The sequence below is a fragment of the Periophthalmus magnuspinnatus genome, chromosome 10, assembly GCF_009829125.3.
Source record: "Periophthalmus magnuspinnatus isolate fPerMag1 chromosome 10, fPerMag1.2.pri, whole genome shotgun sequence".
Lineage (NCBI taxonomy): Eukaryota > Metazoa > Chordata > Actinopteri > Gobiiformes > Gobiidae > Periophthalmus > Periophthalmus magnuspinnatus.
The window spans coordinates 7,506,701-7,527,953 of record NC_047135.1 but is presented as its reverse complement, the minus strand read 5'-3'; the positions used below and the strand labels follow the sequence as shown (position 1 = coordinate 7,527,953).

General features: G+C 38.9%; 1 protein-coding gene across 2 annotated transcripts in view; it reads left to right on the top strand.

Moving 5' to 3' along the window:
• Window positions 1–4,281: 4,281 nt before the first annotated feature.
• The window catches only part of ppargc1b (peroxisome proliferator-activated receptor gamma, coactivator 1 beta), a 132,112-nt gene continuing 115,140 nt past the window's right edge, over window positions 4,282–21,253 (top strand). For both annotated transcript variants that reach the window (XM_033974333.2, XM_055224884.1), the window contains exon 1: window positions 4,282–4,384. In XM_033974333.2, coding sequence (XP_033830224.1) covers window positions 4,304–4,384 — 81 coding nt within the window. In that variant the 5' untranslated portion in view covers window positions 4,282–4,303. The remainder of the gene's footprint in view (window positions 4,385–21,253) is intronic.

Below are 21,253 nucleotides of genomic sequence, written 5' to 3'. Positions count from 1 at the left end.
ATTCAGCTCTGACTCAAATTGGGGAATCACAGCCCAAACAAAGAGGCTTGCTGACTAATGTGAATATATTAAACATAAAGGGTCACACGTTTCTTTGCTAAACATGAAATGCACTTTACAGAATTGAAAAGCCTCTCAAAGTGCTACACTTAAGTTGCACAATGACACCTGCAGATATAAAGCTATTTCTACAAGTAGCAACAGTACTATCAAGATATTTCACTGCCATGAATCTATAATAAGAAATGGATAAGACACTCCCCCTCTGTCTTTGTGTGAGATCGATGAGTGGCTGCTCCATAGGTACTGCAGCTCCCGGGAGTTTGGGCCTAGAATGAATTCTCCCATAAAGCATGATGCATTTTTTGAGAATTCAAACCGTCTGTGTTTAGGAGACAGTGCATCCACAGCTTTCACTAAGGTTGGATTTCATAGGGATTCTTCTGTATTTTCACAACACAAAGTTTTTTATCATTTTTAAATTCTAAAAGCACCAAAAATTTTGTTTTGTAAGATGTTGCCTAGCCCCGCCCTGAGCCCGCACTTCTCTGGTCTAGCAGTTATCACTCTGATTGGTCAGAAGTGATCACGAGGTGCACATTTCTGTCATCACATGGTGGGGGTCCTAGTCCAGTATTCAGGAAGTAATGTGGAAGAAAAAAAGGATTTAGGCATTTCGCGACATCAGCTCAGGCCATTGAAAACAACACAGCGCAATCTTTGGTTCATCTTATTAATATTCTTCCATTTTCATTGCTTATGAAGCACTGCATCCGCAGCTGCCTTGGGGCAGAATGACAGAAGAAAACAATCTGTGCCATTGGTCTGCAGATCTTCCAGTTGGTGCATGCAATAACTTGTGGCATCTAATAGGATTATCCACAAGTCAGATCCAGCTGGTTGACTTTGTTAGCCAGGCAAAAGAAAAAAGAACAAGACAAAAGAAAGAAAATTCAAAATCTAAATCATTTCAAAGCACAGTAGTTAAATCAGCATGACTTTGCCCTTTGCCCACATTTTCAGTAGCCTGGAGTGCCACAAGGCTAAGAAAACACTTGACCTCCTCCTTAGTTTGTCCATTGCTCTAGCACAATGTGTCACCCCTAATATAGTCCAGTACAAAGACGTAAGTGGGGGTCACTGTCACAACACCATAGGAGGACAGTGGGGTCAGGGGACATCAGGAGGGGTCAGGGGGACATCAGGAGAGGTCAGGGGGACAGCTGTGACTTCACCTGCTGCTAACGCCCTTTTCGCACAAAACACCAGATCTGGCACAGTAAAAATAACAGTGTTTAGCTGTAGACAGTGGACAGCTGTTTGAGAGAGCAGCTGCAGCACAGGAAGCGGACATTGTAACTTATCACATAAAGACTATTTCTGCCCATTCAAAATATTTGTAGTGGAGTAATTACAAGAAATGTGCTACAATACTAGCCAGTGTTTCAATGTGTCATTATATAAATAATACACATTTGATTGACAACAATGCTTTCTGTAAAGGCACTGTATGTAGCCTGCACTGTTACAGTTTTAAATAACCACAATCACAAGTGAACCTGAGTTGCCAGAGCACAAACCTGCAGATAGAGGATGCATACAAGGTTTTCTCATTCTCAGTAAATGGACAACATACACTGCAGCACTAGAGGCCCTGTCAAATGTTTTTGTAATTAAGAATAAATACAATTATAGTTGTTATCAGTAAAAGCTATGTTTGATTTGTACATGTTTATCCTGTTTCTGGGGCCACAGTTTGGTCATGTTTATGGAATTTAAAATCAAAATGCAGTTCTTTTGCACTGTGTAACTTAGATTTAAAGAGAAAGACATAGGGATTTTATTACTTTGTCCAGAATATGCAACAGATATTAAACTTATCTATCTCCATGAAGATAACAGATGGCACAAGTCAGATCTGTGGAGAGGAGATGCTGCTCACAGTATGAATGCAGGTCTTTCATGGATTTTTTTTTTTTTTTTGTCACTTTCTTTTTATTGGACTTTGTCAATTTTACAAGCGTAACAGGAAAACCGAAGGCAAAAAACAAAAAACAAAAGCCCGGATGACACTTGGATACTGTACTTTTGCGTGTATAATGTCAATTTTTCCCATTTTTCAAGGAATTTTTGAGCAATCAAAACATGGTAGTGTATTAATAGTTACTGGGGGTTGATAAGGACTCAGTTCTTGCTGCTGTTAAGTGTGAAACCCCTTGTGTAATCATTTGCTGATTAAATATTTCTTCTCTTACAGAACAAGCTGCAACATTATCTCAAACACAGTTTGGCTTGTGCCTGTATCACTGCAGAAGGATCACTAAAGTGGATTTAAATCATTTTTTTCAACACTGCAGCTCAAAATAGCGCCAACAAGAGAAAACGGCATCTAATACAATCCAAATTACAATTTTTTTCTGCAGATTTTTGGTTTATTTTCACCTCACCTCTTGGCTCCATCAACTCTTACAAAAGATGAGTGACATTCACAGTTTTTGCAGTTGCCATAGGAACAGTAATAGTGTACTTTTGAAAGGGCCCATTGGAGAGACTGGGGCTTTGTTTGTGCAGATCTGAATGACGCGAACCAAACTTGAAAGAGCTTTTGTGCGCAATATTAAAAGCTGTGATAAAAAAGGAAATATATGAACATGTTATGAAGTGAACATTTTGGGTGAATTTTTGTGTACCTTATAATGCCATTTCATTAAAGAGGGGCCATTATGCAAAATAGATTTTTTTTCAAGTTTCTACCATGTTACAACATTCCCTCATCAAAAACATGCTTGAAGAGGTTTTAGATGACATCCATGCACGTCAGAGTATTTTAGCGATCTCTCCTGGGCCCTATTCGAACCCCCCTTACAGTTAGCTGTAAGATTCTTTGCAATGCTCGGCCCACAAGCCTACGTCACCCATGCTCCCACATGACAACTCTCCATAAATGTACAAAAGCAGGATACAAAACTGTACACAGCAAGTTGACAAACCTGATGCGATGTGCAGAAGTTTCATTAGTGGGATGCACACTGAGTGTGTTGTGATAGCGCTCTGAAAGGTGAGTAATTTCATGCAGAGAGCAAAGGGAGCATCAAAAACAAAAGTGGAACTTATTAACCATTTAAATAAGTTGTTTATGGCGGATATAGCCTTTTCAAAACAATAAAAGGTAACACGGTGATCTAAATATGTTATGTGTTAGCAGTTAATACTCCACAGAAGTAAAATCCCCCCTCTTTAAGTTTTAGTTTAAAAATATAGTAAACTATTGGACAGTAATTATTATTAGAGCCACATTTTTGTGTACAAAACAGCAGTGTTTCAAACTGAACTATCCTGCACTGTGGCAACTCATGCAGCAACATGCAAGGTGCACAGCAGGTATCTTTCTGATGGCTACAGATGGCATTAAGAAAGACTCATTACTTTAAGTCCTGTTAGAATGCATTGTACAATGTGCAGTTTTGGGGAGTAACTGAATACATGCAAAAATGTGTATTCATTATACAAATTTTGAGTAACTGTACTGTATTCTGGTACAGTTACTCTGGTATTCAGAATACAGTTATTTTTACTTTTACTTGACAGTATTCCATGCACAATTTTGGATTTGGACTGCACAGAATTAGTGAGAACCCCCCCCCCCCCCCCCCCCCCCAAAGAACACTGCTCTTTAATGTGTGTGTGTGATTTTCCCTTCTCTAATTACGCATAAATGACTGCATAACAAACAGTGCAACACAAATCAAGCTGTTTGTAATTATATCTCATATTTCTTCACTGTAATATAATGCAACTCAGTGTAAAAGTATTCAGAGTATTCAGAACACAGTACTCTGAGTGGACCATGTAACTGAATACATTACAAAATACATTTTAAAGCAGTATTTAATTCAGTGTTCTGTAAATAAATACATTCTCAAAGTATTCTTCTCATCACTGATAATAAGCACTTTATATTTTATTCTAATATGATTTACCATTTTAATATCAACAATTAATAAAACACTTTGAACATCACTTCTTGTGTAGGCAAACTTTATTTAAAACTGTCCAAATAGGCCTTCACGTGTCGATCCTGCTCATATTCAAACTAATCACCTCCCTGCACCCCTCCTCTCCCTCTCTTTCTCCCTCTCTCTGTCTCTGTCCCACCTTTGGCCTTGATCTTGTCCGTCCGTCTGTGCGCGTGTAAACAGTAGCGCGCCCCCTGCAGGCCAACCTCCGCCACAGCTCCTCCTCCTCCTCCCTCTCTTCTCTATACCCCTCAGCCTGCCTCCCCACGAGCCTCATTCACTAGAAGATGGCGGACTGCGCTCCACTGTTGGATGAGGAACTCTCTTCGTTTGTCTTCAATTACCTGACAGAAAACTCCTGCAGCCAGGTAAGCCACCGGCCTGTCTGGATACGCGGGACTCTGCGCTCTCTGCACCGGGCTTGGTTTGGGAGCGTTACCGGCTCTGGTGCACGCTGGAGCCCGGTTTTTGCGAGCTCTTTGCGGGCTTGTCAGGCAGCATCAGCCGGTGTCTCGCTCCTGGTCTGTGCATGAGTGTATGTGTGTGTGCGTGCCCATACTCCACACTTTTGACGTCTGGCTTTCACGTGCTTTTTGGGGAAGGATATGTCATCAGCCACAAGGAGTAAAATAAAGGATTCTCGACTGGAATGCACCGGAATGGCTTTATTTTTGTCGGTAGAGCCCGTGAATGAGCGCTGCTGCCACGGAGGGATTATTATTTGGTATGCAGACAAGCGCTTTCCAAAGTTTTGACGCATTCTTTGAGGGAAGTTTTAATTTGGGTGCCGACTTGGACACGTGGTGAACCCCAAAACGCGTGGATTTAGCCTCGGGACTACTCCTGTCATATAACGGCATTATTCCACACGTTTTACGACTGGTTTATGTCACGTTTTACGCCAAGTGAGCAGAGTTTTGCATTTAACGATGGGTTTTATTGGATTATTGCATATGGAAATATCTCCACATGTTGAAATAAAGTGTGTGTTGTTTGAGGAAGTCGTGTTCATAATCATTTCTTGTTCAGCCAGGGTCTAAGCTGCTTGCGTGAGCTTAGCAGAAGATCTACTCGAGTAACGTGGCGATTCAAAGTTAACACTGACCACCTTTGATGCTCTGCGCGCTCGTGCCCTTACGTCATTTACGTCACATAATGTAATATGCAATGTGGATATTTAATAATAAAAAGAAAAGAAGACAATTTTTTTTTTAAATAAATACAAATATAATACTACTACTACTACAACAAATACTACTTCTACTACTACTAATAATTATAATGTTAGCTAATATGTTTTTGTAATCGTTTGCGTAACTGTGGGGTTACCAAACGCCGCTCCTGTTGCTATAGTACACCCAGGCTTGAGCTGTGCATCTTCTTAGTGGTTGTTAAAGTGCCGTTGGCAGGTTGTTGATCCCAAAACGTGGACAGTATTTTGCCATAGGATTTTATTTGACGTTGCCCTTATTGCCCCTGCACTCACTGCCTGCTGTTGTCAACATTTGGACTATAAACATAAGTTGCATTGGCTCCCTGCATGCAGAAGAGGAGTATTCTTGCTCATAAGTCATCTCACACAGCAATGCACTCATGATTTGCTTTGATCAATTGGCTATGGACTTTCCAAGGAATAGTGGAGTGGTTTCAGCTGGAGAGCAGTGCCCAGGAACAAGCAATGCGATGTATGGAACAACTACTCAAAATATCCGGTTGATATTACAGCAAAAATGCCTGGATACTGTTTGATGCAAATATGAACTTATAATGACAGTTGGAAATCAGCAGTTGTTTCATATTTTTGGACATTTTAAAAGATATATTTGTGTATGTGTTTTAGAGTCTGTCCAGATCACAATTACAAGACAATTTCTGACTAGTCCCGATCAGGTGTTTAATTGCTGCAGCCCCAATCACTATAGCTTAGTAAATACCTGATGCTATTTTAAAGGGTAATTTTGCTGTTTCCTGTCCATACAGAAGCCCCACAATGCATTGTGCTATAGACATATATGGCATTTCCTGTCATCATTATTCCAGACACATATCTTTAACACAGGCCATTGTAAATGCATGGATGCTTCACTGTTTGCAGAGTAACGCAGGTCCCTGGTAATGCATTTCCAATAGAAGGAGCAGCTTGTGTGAGACTGCATGGAGTACAATCTTTATACATTTTCTGGTTTGTAGATACATGGGCATTGCATCTTTTCATTGCTTTTGCTGGTTAGATGTATAGACTGCAGTGTTTGTAGTAACATCATAGCATCTTGAAGGATTCACCATATAAAGTCTTTTGGCCAATCAGAATGCAGCATGTAACTTCTGCATATGTTTTGTTGGCTGGCTGACACTTTACATTGATATAATGTGTAATTATGTATAAGGTCTAATTAACTGTATTGGGAACAACACTAAACAGTGATATAAAACTGTCAGTTGTCAAGTTTGAGCGAGCGCTTTCACATCTCATTTGGCATCAATATTTGCTAAATCGATTGTTCTTGAAATATGACTTCATCTACCCCTCAACAAATATCTGTTTATATTTAAGGACTAAAGCAGGACTAAAGCAGGACTAAAGCAGGACTAAAGCAGGACTAAAGCAGGACTAAAGCAGGACTAAAGCAGGACTAAAGCAGGAATAAGGCAAGACTAAAGCAGGAATAAGGCAGGAATAAGGCAAGACTAAAGAGGGCTAAAGCAAGACTAAAGCAGGACTAAAGCAGGACTAAAGCAGGAATAAGGCCAGACTAGAGCAGGAATAAAGCAGAACTAAAGCAGGACTAAAGCAGGACTAAGGCACTACTCAGGCAGGGAATAAACCAGGGACTAAACCAAGGCTCCAAACCAGGACTCAACCTTGTATTACGTTGTCATGACTTTCTTAAATGCATTCTTACCAAAGCTTGAGTTGCATCACGGTTTGTAGTGGTAGGCAGTGATTGAAGTGTGCACGGGGGGTGTTCACGTGTGCTCGCTGGCTCGCGTGCGCGTGTGTGTATATGTTTGTATATGTGTGTGCGTGCGTGCCCTGTCACAGCTGATTGGCGGCTTAAGCAGGTTAATTCAGTGTGTGGTGGTTGGATGCTGCTGTGGAAGAGGACTGGACAGAAGAGCTATTTTTAACCCTCTGCTCCACTGACTTGTGTCTTTAGTGACAAACAGAGGCATTACAGAATACATCATGGACGAGCCCCTGTCCACACGCACAGGCACATACACACACACAGGCGCGCTGGTTTTCTGGACATTCCATTGACTTCCATTCAATTCCTAGAGATTGATCCAAACCTAAATCATCCTTAATACTTGCCTAACTTTAAACTAAATGCTAACCTTAATAGGACTGCACAAATGTGGGTAAAAAAAACAAAATTAAGTATGTTTTTCTGACAAATATTGTTTCTAGCATTTTTACATCATGGGGTCCTGACTTTCTCCCCATAAGCGAGGCAGGTCCCCATTATGTCAGCGTGTACGGATTTTAGTCCCCACAATGTTATAAATACCCTCCCACCTTGTTTCTAACCTGGTGCCTTTAAATGTAGTAACCCTTTAATCAGAATTCAAAGCATGAATATTACATCACTAGACTTCTATAGTGGCTCTCTTTGTCCGCACATTGCATTTTAATGGTGTGTGTAATATTAGCATTAAAATTTAAAGCTCTCTTCATGTTAAGCCATTTTCTTTGGACCATAACTAGATTTGAAAATGTTTAAATGTAATATTCAAGTTAGATCCACAATGCTATTTGAGTAGTAATAGGTTCATATTGGAAAATGTAGTTGCTTTCTGCTTATGTCAGATTCCCTTTTTGCAACATTGAGCTGCATAGTGTAGTTGGAAGTGTATTGCCAAAAGACACAAAATCTTATGCACTGGTTGAAGTTAGAACTAAACCAACAGCCACCATGATTGTGCTAGATTCAAAACAGACTTAACTGGGTCAAACAAGAATTGAACTGACAATCTTTTGGCACGTGGGCGACCTGCTTAATTCCCTACTTGGTAACACTACCGATATCCTGGTTACTGCTGTAGACAAAAATAAAAGTACAGTACTACCAAACCTTAACTAAACCGATTTTTATTAGTATTCGTAGTAGAGTTGACACAGTGCTAAAATTTCAAATTTTAGTCCGATACTAAGGAACACTCGACACTGATTCCGATACCACAATGATAATAATACACACATCTTTATTTAAACAAGTGAACGTAATTTTTTACCCTTAAATCATAGTACTTTCTTTTATATTCCCATGTGACCTTATATCTACGTAACCCTCAGTCGTCCAGGTAGTTTCCATAGTGGTCCATGGACATATACTGGTCTATACTTGTACTGATACAGCTCAAGATCTTTCTAAAGTTATTCAGGAAAAGTTAATTTCTGTCCTGTGAGTGTGACCTTTTTTTTTTAGTACTGATACCACCTCAAATGAGTATCTAGTTTTGATACTAGTTTTAGTGTCAATTACTATCTGATTTTTGATACTTTGGACAACCCTTTAACCAAGAGCAAAGAAATGTCTACTTAAAATGTACTCACTGGCCCATAATGTCCCTGCACTCCTCCTGCTTCTTGTACAGTTTCACTAAAAACAATGTGTAAATATTAACACTCCAACGGCACTGCTTTTGTCGCTGAGATAGCCCTATCAGATAACACTTTGGTCAGTGGTAGTTTTTAGTTATCTTTCCCCTTCTGTGCACCTCAAGGACTCTGCTGTAATAACCTCCAAGCTCCAGCTCAAAATCACATTCATGTAACCTATTCCAGTGACAATTCCTGATTTGCATGTCCTTGGGAAAAAAAAATATTTAGTTATGATTTTTTGTGACAAGCATTGGGAAAAATATGGTCCTTGAAATTTTGGAGCAGTTGCGTCCATTCAAATTGCAATGTTGTTGCTATTGCCATTAATCCTGCAGCTCCCAGTGCATATTCATGTACATTACGCACTGGATGACCTAGCTTTTCATAGCAGCCATATTCATAAGCATTATGAGATTAGATGGTAGTTTATTACTGTAGCGGTGCATCAAAAGATATTGTGCAAACTAGGTCTTACTAGAGTTGACCTGTGGAACCTGTGTGGAGCAAAGCAGGATTGAACCAGGATCAAACCAGGACCGAACCAGGACTAAAACAGGACTAAAACAGCCTGTATATTGGGTGCAATGGTTGTGTGCGGCGCGGTGTCCCTGCCTCATTGTAATACTACTCTCTATCCTCGTGACTGGAGTTACAGAACAACCCTGCTGCAGTCATGTGATCGCTCAGGGAGGGGAGGGGCTGAGAGTAGGAGGGGAGAGAGAGGGAGGGGCTCTGACGACACAGCCCCGCCCCCACCCCAACCCACCAACATGTGACCGCTTCCTCCTCGTGCTCGCCCCTCTCGCTCTCCCTCCTCGCTCCCTCTCTTTCTCTCCTCTCTTCTCTCTTCTCTCTATCCGCTCTGAGCCTCTGGCATGGAGACTACACACATAGTGAATCCCAGGCTTTTTTCTATTGGAGTGAGCGAGTGTAGGCTGATGTAGGACAATTTTATCATTTGTTTTGGTTTTTGCTTATTTATATATTTATTATTATTATTATTTATTTTTTTTATCAGGTGTATTGGTTATCTAAATGTATAAAATAAATTTAAATATGTAGAAAAATCATGAGCCTGATATTAGGTTATCAGCCCAAGCTTTTCCCAAAATATTAGTATCGGTAAAACCTTTACTAGTTACAGGTCATAACTGTGGAGAGGCGAACCCGCTGACTTCAAGAATTAATACATTTTTCAAAATATTTCTGACTTAAGCCATAAAAGCACATGTAATTGAATAAATGCAAGATAGATGTGAATAGATACTCCGAAAAAACCCAGGCAATGAAATAACATCTCTATGGAGACACACACCCAGCACCACCACCACCAGAAAAGTTACTTGCTGCACCTTTTAATAAATGTATGAACCACTTTGCCTTCTTAATGAGAATAGAAAGTAACACATACACACCAAATAGTAGTTACTTATTAAAAAGCTATTGTCTGATCACCCACCTCGCAGTTCATTAGAGTTCATTGTACCAACCCACTGTTTACTTAGATACGATTTAATGATAATGTATCAAGTGAATGAATCCAGCTGTTTTGCTTTACTTTGAATGCCATTTGATATTTCTGAAAATGCACACAGTTTTGCAGTTGTGTTGATAGCGTGAGAAAGTGCAGAGACAGTACTTTGAGGTTTTTCATGTTAAGTCAATAGTCGTCCATCTTCAAAGTGCAGGGAGTTCATTGACCACCAGCTCAACTGATGATTTACAGGCACTAAAGTTTCACTTGGTAAAAATACAACCCCAACTTCCTAAGTCTATCGATGTGGGGCTTGACCAGGACTGAACCAGGACTGAACCAAGATTGAGCCGGGACTGAACCGGGACTGAACCAGGACTCAGCTTGGTCTCAACCAGGACTATAGTTGGAACCGGGGAGTGAACCAGGGGAATGAACCGAGGGAGTGAACCAGACCTAGCTTGAAAATTCATGCATATAGATTAATCCAAGGTACAATATGCAATTTTTTGTGTGTGGTCCACCATGGAGGTGTTATTGCTTTGCCTGGAATATTCCACATTATGGCATTAAACTTGTCTATCTTGCATTTATTATTACATGTCTTTAACAGTCAACAACAATAAGTGATACTCATAATCACAACACAATGTCTAAACACAATAAAAACAACACGCTGCCTTCTGACGGTACAAATACTAAGATTTCCCCAAACTTGAATCATTCTATTGTAACTGATATCTTTGTTTTTTTTTCCAATCGGATCCACTCTTCTAACCACAACCCTTTACTTAACATGCCAATATCAAATTTCCAAACCAATTTACGGCTTGTATGTCCTGCATTGACTGACCGCATGCAGTTTTGTCCAGTGACCGGTCTCCCCGTCCCAGATCCTGATCTCCACTTAAGGGAAACTGGAGTTATTGAATATTGAACTTCTTCAGTCTTTAGTCCTACACACTCAGCTCATGTCCTGTTGCTAATCATTGATTGCATCACCTCGGACCTGGTTGAGGGTTGACTTTCCATGGTAAGATTAGCCAAACTTAAAGTGCATATGACTTTGTTTTGTAGTGTAGTACCTCTAGTAAATATTTAGCCGTTTTATGTCAGTTAAGTGTCAGTTTGTGAGAAAAAGTTAAGAAAAGGGGCTTACTAAAATACAGAACGTAGCACTGTTCTATACCTATGTCGTCAATGCCAAAAATTCTATTCAAAATGTAGGGACAGTTTACATATAGATTAGACATGTTTTGGCTCTTGTTAATGTTATAGTTGCTGTTATGGAATCATCTCATCTACTGTTCCTATCAAATCAGGAAGTAAAATTATAAACTTCATCAAAATTGAGACAACTACAAAAAAATTAGGCAATATTTTCAGTTAAATCTTAAGTATAATTGTGTTGACTTGTGTTTTAGTGGAATGAGTATCTAACCTGTCATATACACTTTATCATCACTCCAGCTCAAGCTAGCCTGAACCAGCCACTGCACACTGGACACATGCTGGTTGGAATATTAGCCACCGTTCAGAGAAGGCGGTGAGGCAATAGAGCAATCACATGAAAATTCCGAGCACACGCGAGTCAGGCGGAAACGCTAGGGTTGGCAGTTTTCCAATGAGACGGCCATGTTAAGGCAGGACAATACAGAGCGACCTTGATTCAAAGTTACAATCGATTTTACATGGATTGAAAAATGGGGTCTTAGACTGTTTATAGAAGTGGACTGAGGGAGTGTGACGTCACCGACAGCGCTCGGCTCCAGCCAACTGAAGCCGATCGTGGCTAGCAGTTATAGCGGCTAATTTGGAGTCAAGTTCCATATTTGGAGATCAGAGCAGATCGATCATGGCAACCAAAAGAGCCAACCAGGAGCGAGAGTTTTGAGGGTAGCGCCCATTCAGACCTCATCACTGGTTTGGCAGGAGGCAAGTGCTTAGCAACGCTGTCAATCAAACCTGTTGCTAACCTAGTGGGAGTGACCTTGGATAACGAAGGCGCCTGATTATGTTTGTTAATAGTGTTCATATCTTGATTTATGGACAAAATAGCTAAGTAAAAACCACAGGATCATGTAGAGTGGGTTAAAACCAACATTTTAAGGTTGACTTTGCAGTAGTGGGGATTTTTGTTTTGTAGTATCATAAGATTTGAGCTGTAGAGGATTGAATAAGTAAACTTCTTTGAGTGATTGTCTAAGTAATTTTTTTTTTTTTGCAATTTCAATCTGTGTTATCGTAACAGGCCTGGACTTGGTGCATGTGTGTAGGCAGTACATGCATGTCTATGGACTGGATCTGGTGTCCACATTTATACTGCTGCTGGGTGCTTATATCAAGTATCGCTGCGGAAGTCACTGACCACACAAAGGACAAGGCTGCAGTGGATCAGACGTGAGCTGGTGAAATCTGAACCACGTTATGAAATCATTTAGGTTTAAGTAAGTGCGAGTAATAATCTTTAGTTATACTCGATAACAGATGGGTTTCAAATTCTAGAGTGTGGTGATGTCATATAATGGGAAAAGAGTCAGTTTTCTCTATCTAACATATAAAAATAAAGCCTATATAATGCTCCCGTACATATTTTTTCCATGGGCGAAACTTATCTTGCCTAGTACAGATATATTGAATAAAGAGCTCGGTTTTGCAGTTGTAAACATCGATTTTTCTAGATATTTTTTGATGTTTTTGATCATATACTAGAAAGACATCCTTGAGGCTTTTTTTTAATAATAGATCTTTGGACCATTAAAATCATTGTCTGAGTCTAGACATGATGATGGTTTAATGTGTAACTATTATGGGATACATGTCCTGCTTAAGTGACATGGACAGAATAACACCAACCTCAGTTCAGTGAGTTTAGTCAACCATTTCATTTAAGTCACAAAAGCTGTTTAAAACGCAGTGTACCTGATTTTTGTTGTAAAACAGATCTAGTTCATTTTAAACAGCTTGGTCCATACTACTTCCTCACTTACCTTATGCATTCAGAGCATCTTAATTATTCAACGCAATGAGTTTATTAGCGCTTTTTAACAGAGTGGAGTTTTGCTGTCACGGTAACGCTAACAACAACTAGCATGCTAACACGCACTTCCTGATTATTGGACTATTATTGAACACTATGCAATACAAACCTTTATGCAGACAATTACTCTCTCAATGCACTTAGTGTTTAACCAATAAAGTTAAAATTTAAATTTGAAACAATGTAGCCATTTCTTTGATCAAACAGTCAATCTTTCACTTCCTGTATCATTGAAAGGTCACAGGTTCACAGACAGCTAACCGGGCTGTGAACTTTTCCTGTTTTGTAGCGCATTAGGCTACACAATCTCCTTATAGTCTGACACTTTCTCGATGTGGGCCAATAAATAGGCTTGAGTTTGATAGTGAGAGAGGACAGTGCCAGACAGACAGACAGACAGACACAGGGTAAAAATAACACAGCTTTGAAGGTGATGCAGATGGGCGCGATTGGTCGTGAATGGGATTTACAGAGGGCTACAGAAAGCTGGTTTCACAACATTTGGATTTGACCCAAAGAAATATGCAATGCTTTTAAATATCTGGGGTGGGCCTGTTTTTTTTTTTTGTTTTTTTTTTGGGATGTGGTAAAGCATATTTTTAAATGTATGAATTGAGATGCCAGACAAATGTGAAATGGCTAAAATTACCCTCAAAAAAGTACAAAAATATAATTTTTTATTAGATCTTTTTGCAGCATTTTGTGTTATGCAGGATGAGTATATTGCTTATAATATCTTCAGAACCATATACATTGAAAAACATATATTACTGGGATTTGAAGTGAATGTATACACATATCATAATACACATTTAAACATATTTAATTAATATTTTAGGGAAAACCGAAATCTAAACTGCTAAACTATGAACTTCATATATTTGAATGTGATGACAAAGTATCCTGCAGCCCAGTCTACTTGATTCTGCTGTTGCTATTGGCTTTTTGTATCTGTCATGTTTGATCTTGCTCTCTCTCTCTGTACGTCCATAAAGCTCTCCCTCTATCCTTATATATCTTTATTACCTCTGTCTTTCTCTCAATCTCTCTCCATCCCTTCTTTCTCCCTCTGCCTTCTTTCCTCCTTTCTGTCCTAAGTCTCTCTATTCCCCCCGTTTATCTGTCGTCCCTTTTTTTTGCCTGTCTCATCCCCCTCTCCCTCTCCTCCTCTCCTCCTCTCTCCCCCCTCTCGGAGTCGTGATGTGTACTGCTGCAGTGCAAATGTGCCCATAGCTGCTGTGATTCACCTGAACCTTCTGTCACTTCATACTCCAAATACAACAAGATTATACAAGTACAAGCTCAAATGTTCCATAGTTTAATGATCATGTGCAATACGGTAATAGGTTTGGTCTTGCTTGTTCCCAAATATACTGAAGTTAAAGTCCAAATATTACAACATTCAGATGACGTCAATCCCACAGATATGCGTTAAAACATATCTTTGTATGTTTTTATGTCTACGTGGAGGTTTAAATATCACGCTATACTGTTATTTGGAAATTTACAACATATATTTTGATCCTATTTTCAGTTTTTAATCATCTTTTGGCACAATTTCTTATTATAAAGGGTTTTCTTGATACTCAAATTGTGCATATATTCACAATTTACCACATTATATACCAGATTTTTTTTGATAATTTCCCCAACTCTATGTACCACAGTGAACATTACTATAAACACCATTGGAACTACGTCTAGGACTACATATGAGGGATTATTTAAACATGTTAAACTGGGGCAAAACACAACTTCAGACATGCTTTTGATATAACATTCTAACAATCCTTTTATTATCATTGTGGTATCTGAATCGATATTGAGTATCAAATCTATTCCTTACTATCGAAATCGAAATTTTAGTATGGTGACAACACAAATAGGACTGTTGACAGTGATTTGTCTCTTGTTTTGCTTCGGTATATCTCCTCGCTTCTAGCACTTTAAAATCTTAATATTGCGAGGTGTGGTAGCAGTTTTGAAAAGTTGTTTACAAAATGTGTGAAATGGCCAATTAGAGAGTGCGCAGTCTAAACCTGTCTGTCGAATTGCTCAGATCACGCTGCAGGTAAAATCAAGTACACCAAAATGAGTGTTTTGAAACCGGAGTAATTTATTCAAAAAGCCTCTGGCCACTGTCAATGCTCCTGCCTCTTTTAGACGGGTTTATTTTGATAGCGCCGCTCTGCTCTCAAGTGTGACAGATTTGTGGGTAAAAGGTTATAGGGTCACTGTGTTGGTTTCTCATTCAATTTAAGACCCGTTAAAGGAGCGTCCTGTAACTTTTCTGCGGGCCAACTGCTTGTCTCCATGCTGATGTTATTGCTTTGCCTGAAATGATTCACAGTATGACGTTAAGTGGATAAATATTCAACTACATTTGTTGTGTTTTTATAGCTCGAACCTTGAAAAACATGCTTCCTAGTGTGAACAGGGTCGCCTCTCCACAGATCTGACTTGTAACTTGACATTGTGCCGTCACTACTTGTATCCATAGAGATGTCTAATGCCATAACTTCCCTCAGAAAAATTACAGGGTGTTTTTTTTTTTAAGTTAATTGACTGTTATTGCTAAGATGCGCTCTGTTTTTATGTTCTCATTTGTGATACTTTAAATAAATGGTACACACTTACAACTTTCAGCTCGAGCTTATTTGATGCAGTCTCGAGCTTTGAATTACATTAACTTGTAAATACTTTTTTTTATATGAATGTATGAATATGTATAAATACGCAAGTATTTAAAAAGCAATTATCACTGCAAATAGACTGATGATATACCATTACTCCCAACAGTGTGCAATTTGCCAGTCTGCCCCAGGTCAAATGTAAATCTGCAAAGAGGTGGTTGCCATTTTGTGCCTCTAGCTTCACTACCGATCTAAACAGTCTGACTGGAAGACTGAAAAATAATCATTTCTTCTTTTCTCTACCCAAGTGAAAGATTATCATTGTAATGTTGAACAAACTCCATAAGCCTCTTGTCCTAGGTCAGAAAATTTTTAGGTTTCGGATGACATCACAACATTGTATCAGGCAATAATATTTAATACAGACAGGGGCAGATAAAATGAATATATATAAAGTTAAAATGCAAATTTTTGTTGTAATACAAGAAGTTAATGGGTCTAGTCATTAATAGAAATGATCAGGTTCAAGTTTTTAGATATTCCATGACCAAGTACAATGTTATTTATTTGGAAATCTGTCTCTTGTCCCATCTGAGAGCACGACATAATCACACTCCACAATCTGAAAACCACACAATTTAACCTGTCCATTATCAACTTGAGTTGTAAAGCCTCTGTCTACACCCGTATAAGTGACATGTGCTAAAGCCATGCATTATAAACCACATTAGCCTCGTCTAACCTCCTCTCCACACACTGTATCCTGGGTACAGTCTCCTGGTGACTGTCGCCTCTCATGTGAATGCCGAGCGGAAACTGTGGTTAAAGCCCGTCTCTCAAGTACGCGCTTTGGGAATATCGCTACTTCCTTTCCCAATCCCTCTGTGGCTTTTTTCTCCCGTCTCTGTTTTTCCTCTTTGTAGGATGTAGAGATGGGCAATATTGGATTTTTTTTTTCACAACAATTTTCAAAGAATATTTATCTAGTAGTTGGTGGTTGGTTTTAAAAGGGATAAAAATAGCTTTAATATCCAAAACATTTGAACCACTTGGCTGTTAGGACACATAAGCTACAATTTTGCTATCATGGATATTTTTGCTTTTTGAACAACGTCTAGAAAATTGGCTCTTAAATTATGAAAAAAAGTGCATTTCATGTAAAGTTACCCCTGTATATTTGAAACATCCTAAGTACTCGGACAATTTGGGTTAGAACATTTGAATTTTAAGTGTTTTAGCATTTTTGTTTGTGAAATTGGGATGATTTGGGGCAAATTTATGCAAAAGTTACCTATTCACTTTAAACTTTTAGCATACATCTTTCACCCTTATAATGCATGCCAGGTCTATTGCTACCACTACTTACAAAGGGTAAACAATAGAATTTTACAAAAATCATCTCTTTTACATCTAACTTGTTCAATTAAACTTACTAATGAGTTTCAGAATGCTGAGAAACTAGGACTGTTGCCATTAGCGATTAACAATTTACAACAAACTACATCTCAAGAATAGAGAAGTCCTCAAAATGTTGCATATATCACAGGAAACCCACAAATAGGCCTACTACTAGCTTCCACCTCTGTAATGATCGGAAAGCGTGTGCCGTGCCAAAGCTAGCACCACATGCTAAGCTAACATACGGCTAGCGCAGGACCCAGGTGAGGCGTCTCAATAATTAATTAGGTGGGGATTCGTCAGCTGCTCGGTCGGCTTCACACATGCTCTCCTCTAACATCACCACTGCAATATTCAGCATCAAATGAGTTCTCTCCCTCTCATCTCTGCAAATTTAATTATACATTTTGATTAAGTGACTGCGCAAGTGCATGTATGGGGTAGTTATGATTGTCTAGCCTAAGTTTTATTAGCTTAATTAGCATGTATTTTCAGCAAACCCAGTAGTGTCATCACAATACCAAAATTTCAAAAAACACAATATCGAGACTATGCTCAATACAGATTCCAATACCAAGATGATAATAAAAACAGTCTTTTATTTAGACAATAGAATGTTGTCTTCAACAATAAATGGTAGTACTTTCTTTTATATTACCATGTATCTGCGTAATCCCTCAGTGTCCAGGTTGGTTCCATAGTGGTCCATGGGCGTCTACTCGTCTATTTCGTCTTATACTTGTTCTGATACAGCGCAAGATCATTCTAAAGCTATTCCGGAAATGTTAATTTCTGTCCTGAGATGTGACTTTTTTAGTATTGACCTGTTCAAATGAGTATCTAGTTTCAATACTTTTGGCAATCCGACTATAGCATTATATTATAAAGTTGGCCTATTTCACTAAGCTCAAGAATTGGTTGTAACCGACAACAAATCGTATCAATTACTATTTCCTGTCTTGCTTGATTTGCATATTGATTTGGTATTGGCTAGCCACGCATTCCATATTGACCTAGGGATTCTGTTGGTTTACTGGAAGAGATTGTGTCAAATTTGTAATCAGGAAATGTAAGAAAAATCCAATTGAAGCTGGCTTTGTAAACATCAACATTCTTATCTCAGCTTTTGTAGTGCCTATTGATCGCTATTTAAATTTTAGTTACATGAGTTTTGAACTGCAGAATTCTGTTCAAAGTACACATTTTTTCACATGTTTAGGACTGAAATCTGAACAGAATACCATGCATTTCAGAAGATATTTGTAGACGTCTAAACTACCAGGTTTGCAGATTTTAGATTTTACGCAGCATAGCAATGGGACACGTTGTTTGCTGCAGAAATAGTCCGACGCCGCGGTTTATTTAAGAAACTATTGAAATTGTGATTCTATTGTTAGCTCGTACAGCCCTACTTATCTCCTCACTGTCCATTTGATAACTGGAGCAGTGCACCTGACCTAAGCTGCTAATGAAGACCAATGCATCGCAGCGCTAAACCTGGTGGTGTCTAAGCCTTTCCGAGCTCGCTTATCCCTGCGTCAGAAACCAGGCCAAAGGTTAGTCCGGCAAAAGCCTCACCGCACAGCCAGGAGACCCAAAACAACATAAATCTGCATGTCATTATTGAGTTTAGTGACGAGCGGAGATGTGAGACTTAAGTTATGTCATTTGGGAAGAGACTATTGACTCTGCAAGAGATTAGCTTTTTGCATGACTATATTTGCCTTAAGGCAGCACAATGTGTCACAATCTAATCAAAATTACAATTTAAGTCGGGACAGTTATCAAATCGCCAAGGCTACTATTATTTAGATGAAAGAATATTGTCTGCAGAGCTTGTCTTTTTATAGAGAAATCTTGGACCTGCACTTTAGACCTCTACAAACTTGTTCTGAAATGCATGGGATCTTCTATCGGTTCATATTTCAGCTTTCTGCCAAATGTCAGTGCTTTTGGAGTTGCTTAGAATGTGCACTCTGAATAGTCGTACTTTTTAAATCTTTTTGCAACACATTTGAAAAACTTTGATCCACTGGAGCAGCAAACACCAAATGCATTTTTAATTTTAACTTTAATTTCAACTTTACCTCTAGCTTTCATTTTCATTTTTCAAAACATTCCTTATCCAAGCATCGCCCTCACTTGACAGAGTTAGGAGGCTGTCCCACAGTCCTAAGTATACCCGCTCCATGTTGCATGTTGGATATTCCCTCTCTTGTCTCTTCCCTGAGGAGAAGCATCCAAGCAGCAAAGTGTCCGGCACGCACTGTCCTCTTTGCGTGATCCAGTTGGAAAAAGAGCTCGGAATGAGAAATTTAGAACCAGAAAAGAGAAGTGGGAGATACAGACAAAAGTATACCTCAGTGTTTGGTTTATGTATTTTATCAATATATTTTTTTGCAATTCATTAGATATTCTTCAAGGCTGTTTTTTGTACATGATTTGGTCCTGGTATTGTCCTGTTCAGCCTTGATGTAGACTTGGATTAGTCATGTTTTAGTCGCCTTGTATTGACCAAAATATGCCTAAATATTTGGCATTTTTGTATTGTATAACTTTATATCTTGATGGCAATAATAATAATAGTCATGTGTATGTGAAGGTCATAAAAAGTCATAAAACAAGGACCAAACCAGGACAATTATACCCGTTCACTCCTGATGTAGACTGGTTTAGCCCTGGTTCGGTCCATGTTTAGTCCATGTTTAGCCCTGGTCTAGTCCTGTTTTAGCCCTGGTTTAGTCGTAGTTTAGCCGTGGTTTAGTCCTAATCTAGTTCATCTTTAGTCCCTGAACTTACTTTTTTTTAATATAGTTTATGTGTAAGTTTGAACACAGCTTTAGACTCATTTTGACTAGACCACTATAGCTAAAATATACAATATAAACAATTGTAAACAAATATTTCTAGATACATTTTTTTTTGTTGGTAGATTTCACAAACTGATAAATTTTGATATTCTAATTCTTATCATCCAAACCATATTATCTTTTTGACAACATATCTCTTCCAGCCATCCCCTGTAGATGTGAGGTTCTCGAGTAGGAGTCCATTAGGCATTCACTGTTCATTTTCTGACTTCATTTACATAGAAATCTATTTAGTTTGGTGCCAGTCTAGCGGTGACTCAAAGAATGTGGGATGTGGGAATGCTAATTTCTGAACGACTATAGATAATACACTTTACAATCCGTGCATGGTTCAACACTATCGCCTGTTAATCACTCCATTTCTTATCACTATTGGCCACATTCAGTCACTGTACAGCCAATATAGGATTTATCAGAGTCTATTTGCATATAGTTTAACCTTTGAACCCATCAATGTTGGACCAATTTTTTTAAGCGGGACTAAAGCAGGACTAAAGTGGGACTAAAGCGGGACTAAAGCGGGACTAAAGCAGGACTGAAACCAGGTCTACAAAAGGTCTACAAAAGGTCTACATGAGGGTTAACCAGGAATAAACCAAGACTAAACACAGACTAAACCAAGACTGAACCAGGTCCCAACTCATGTCCTGAATCAGGTCCCGATACCTGCAAATCTACTCCATTTCTTATCACTATTCAGCCACTACACAGCTCCATAGGATGTATGAGTGAGGGTAATTTATTGTCCATTTCCATACAGTTTAACCTTTGGAAATGGATATTAGATGGTATAGCTTTAGCAGGTCTTATAAGTTGCATAAATGATTACTGAGGTCGCTGGCAAGCTGTTAAATTGTCCTTTTATAATGATTATTAAAGGTTTTTCAATAGATTGGATTCACGTTTCAGAATTTGATGATGTTTAAAATGACCGGAAAACCTAATGATGTTCCTCCTAACCAAATATATCAAATCAAACCAGGTCTGAACCAGGTCTGAACCAGGTCTGAACCAGGTCTGAACCAGGTCTGAACCAGGTCTGAACCAGGTCTGAACCAGCTCTAAAGCTTTAACAACAGACCATAAAAACGCCTTAACCCTATCTTTGTGCCTTACTGTGATTTATAGTGTTGGGGATGCGTTGCTACATCTCTTCTTTATGTCACCACCCGGCGCGATTATGTGTTAGCTACGACAGATGTTGGATAAATCTAAA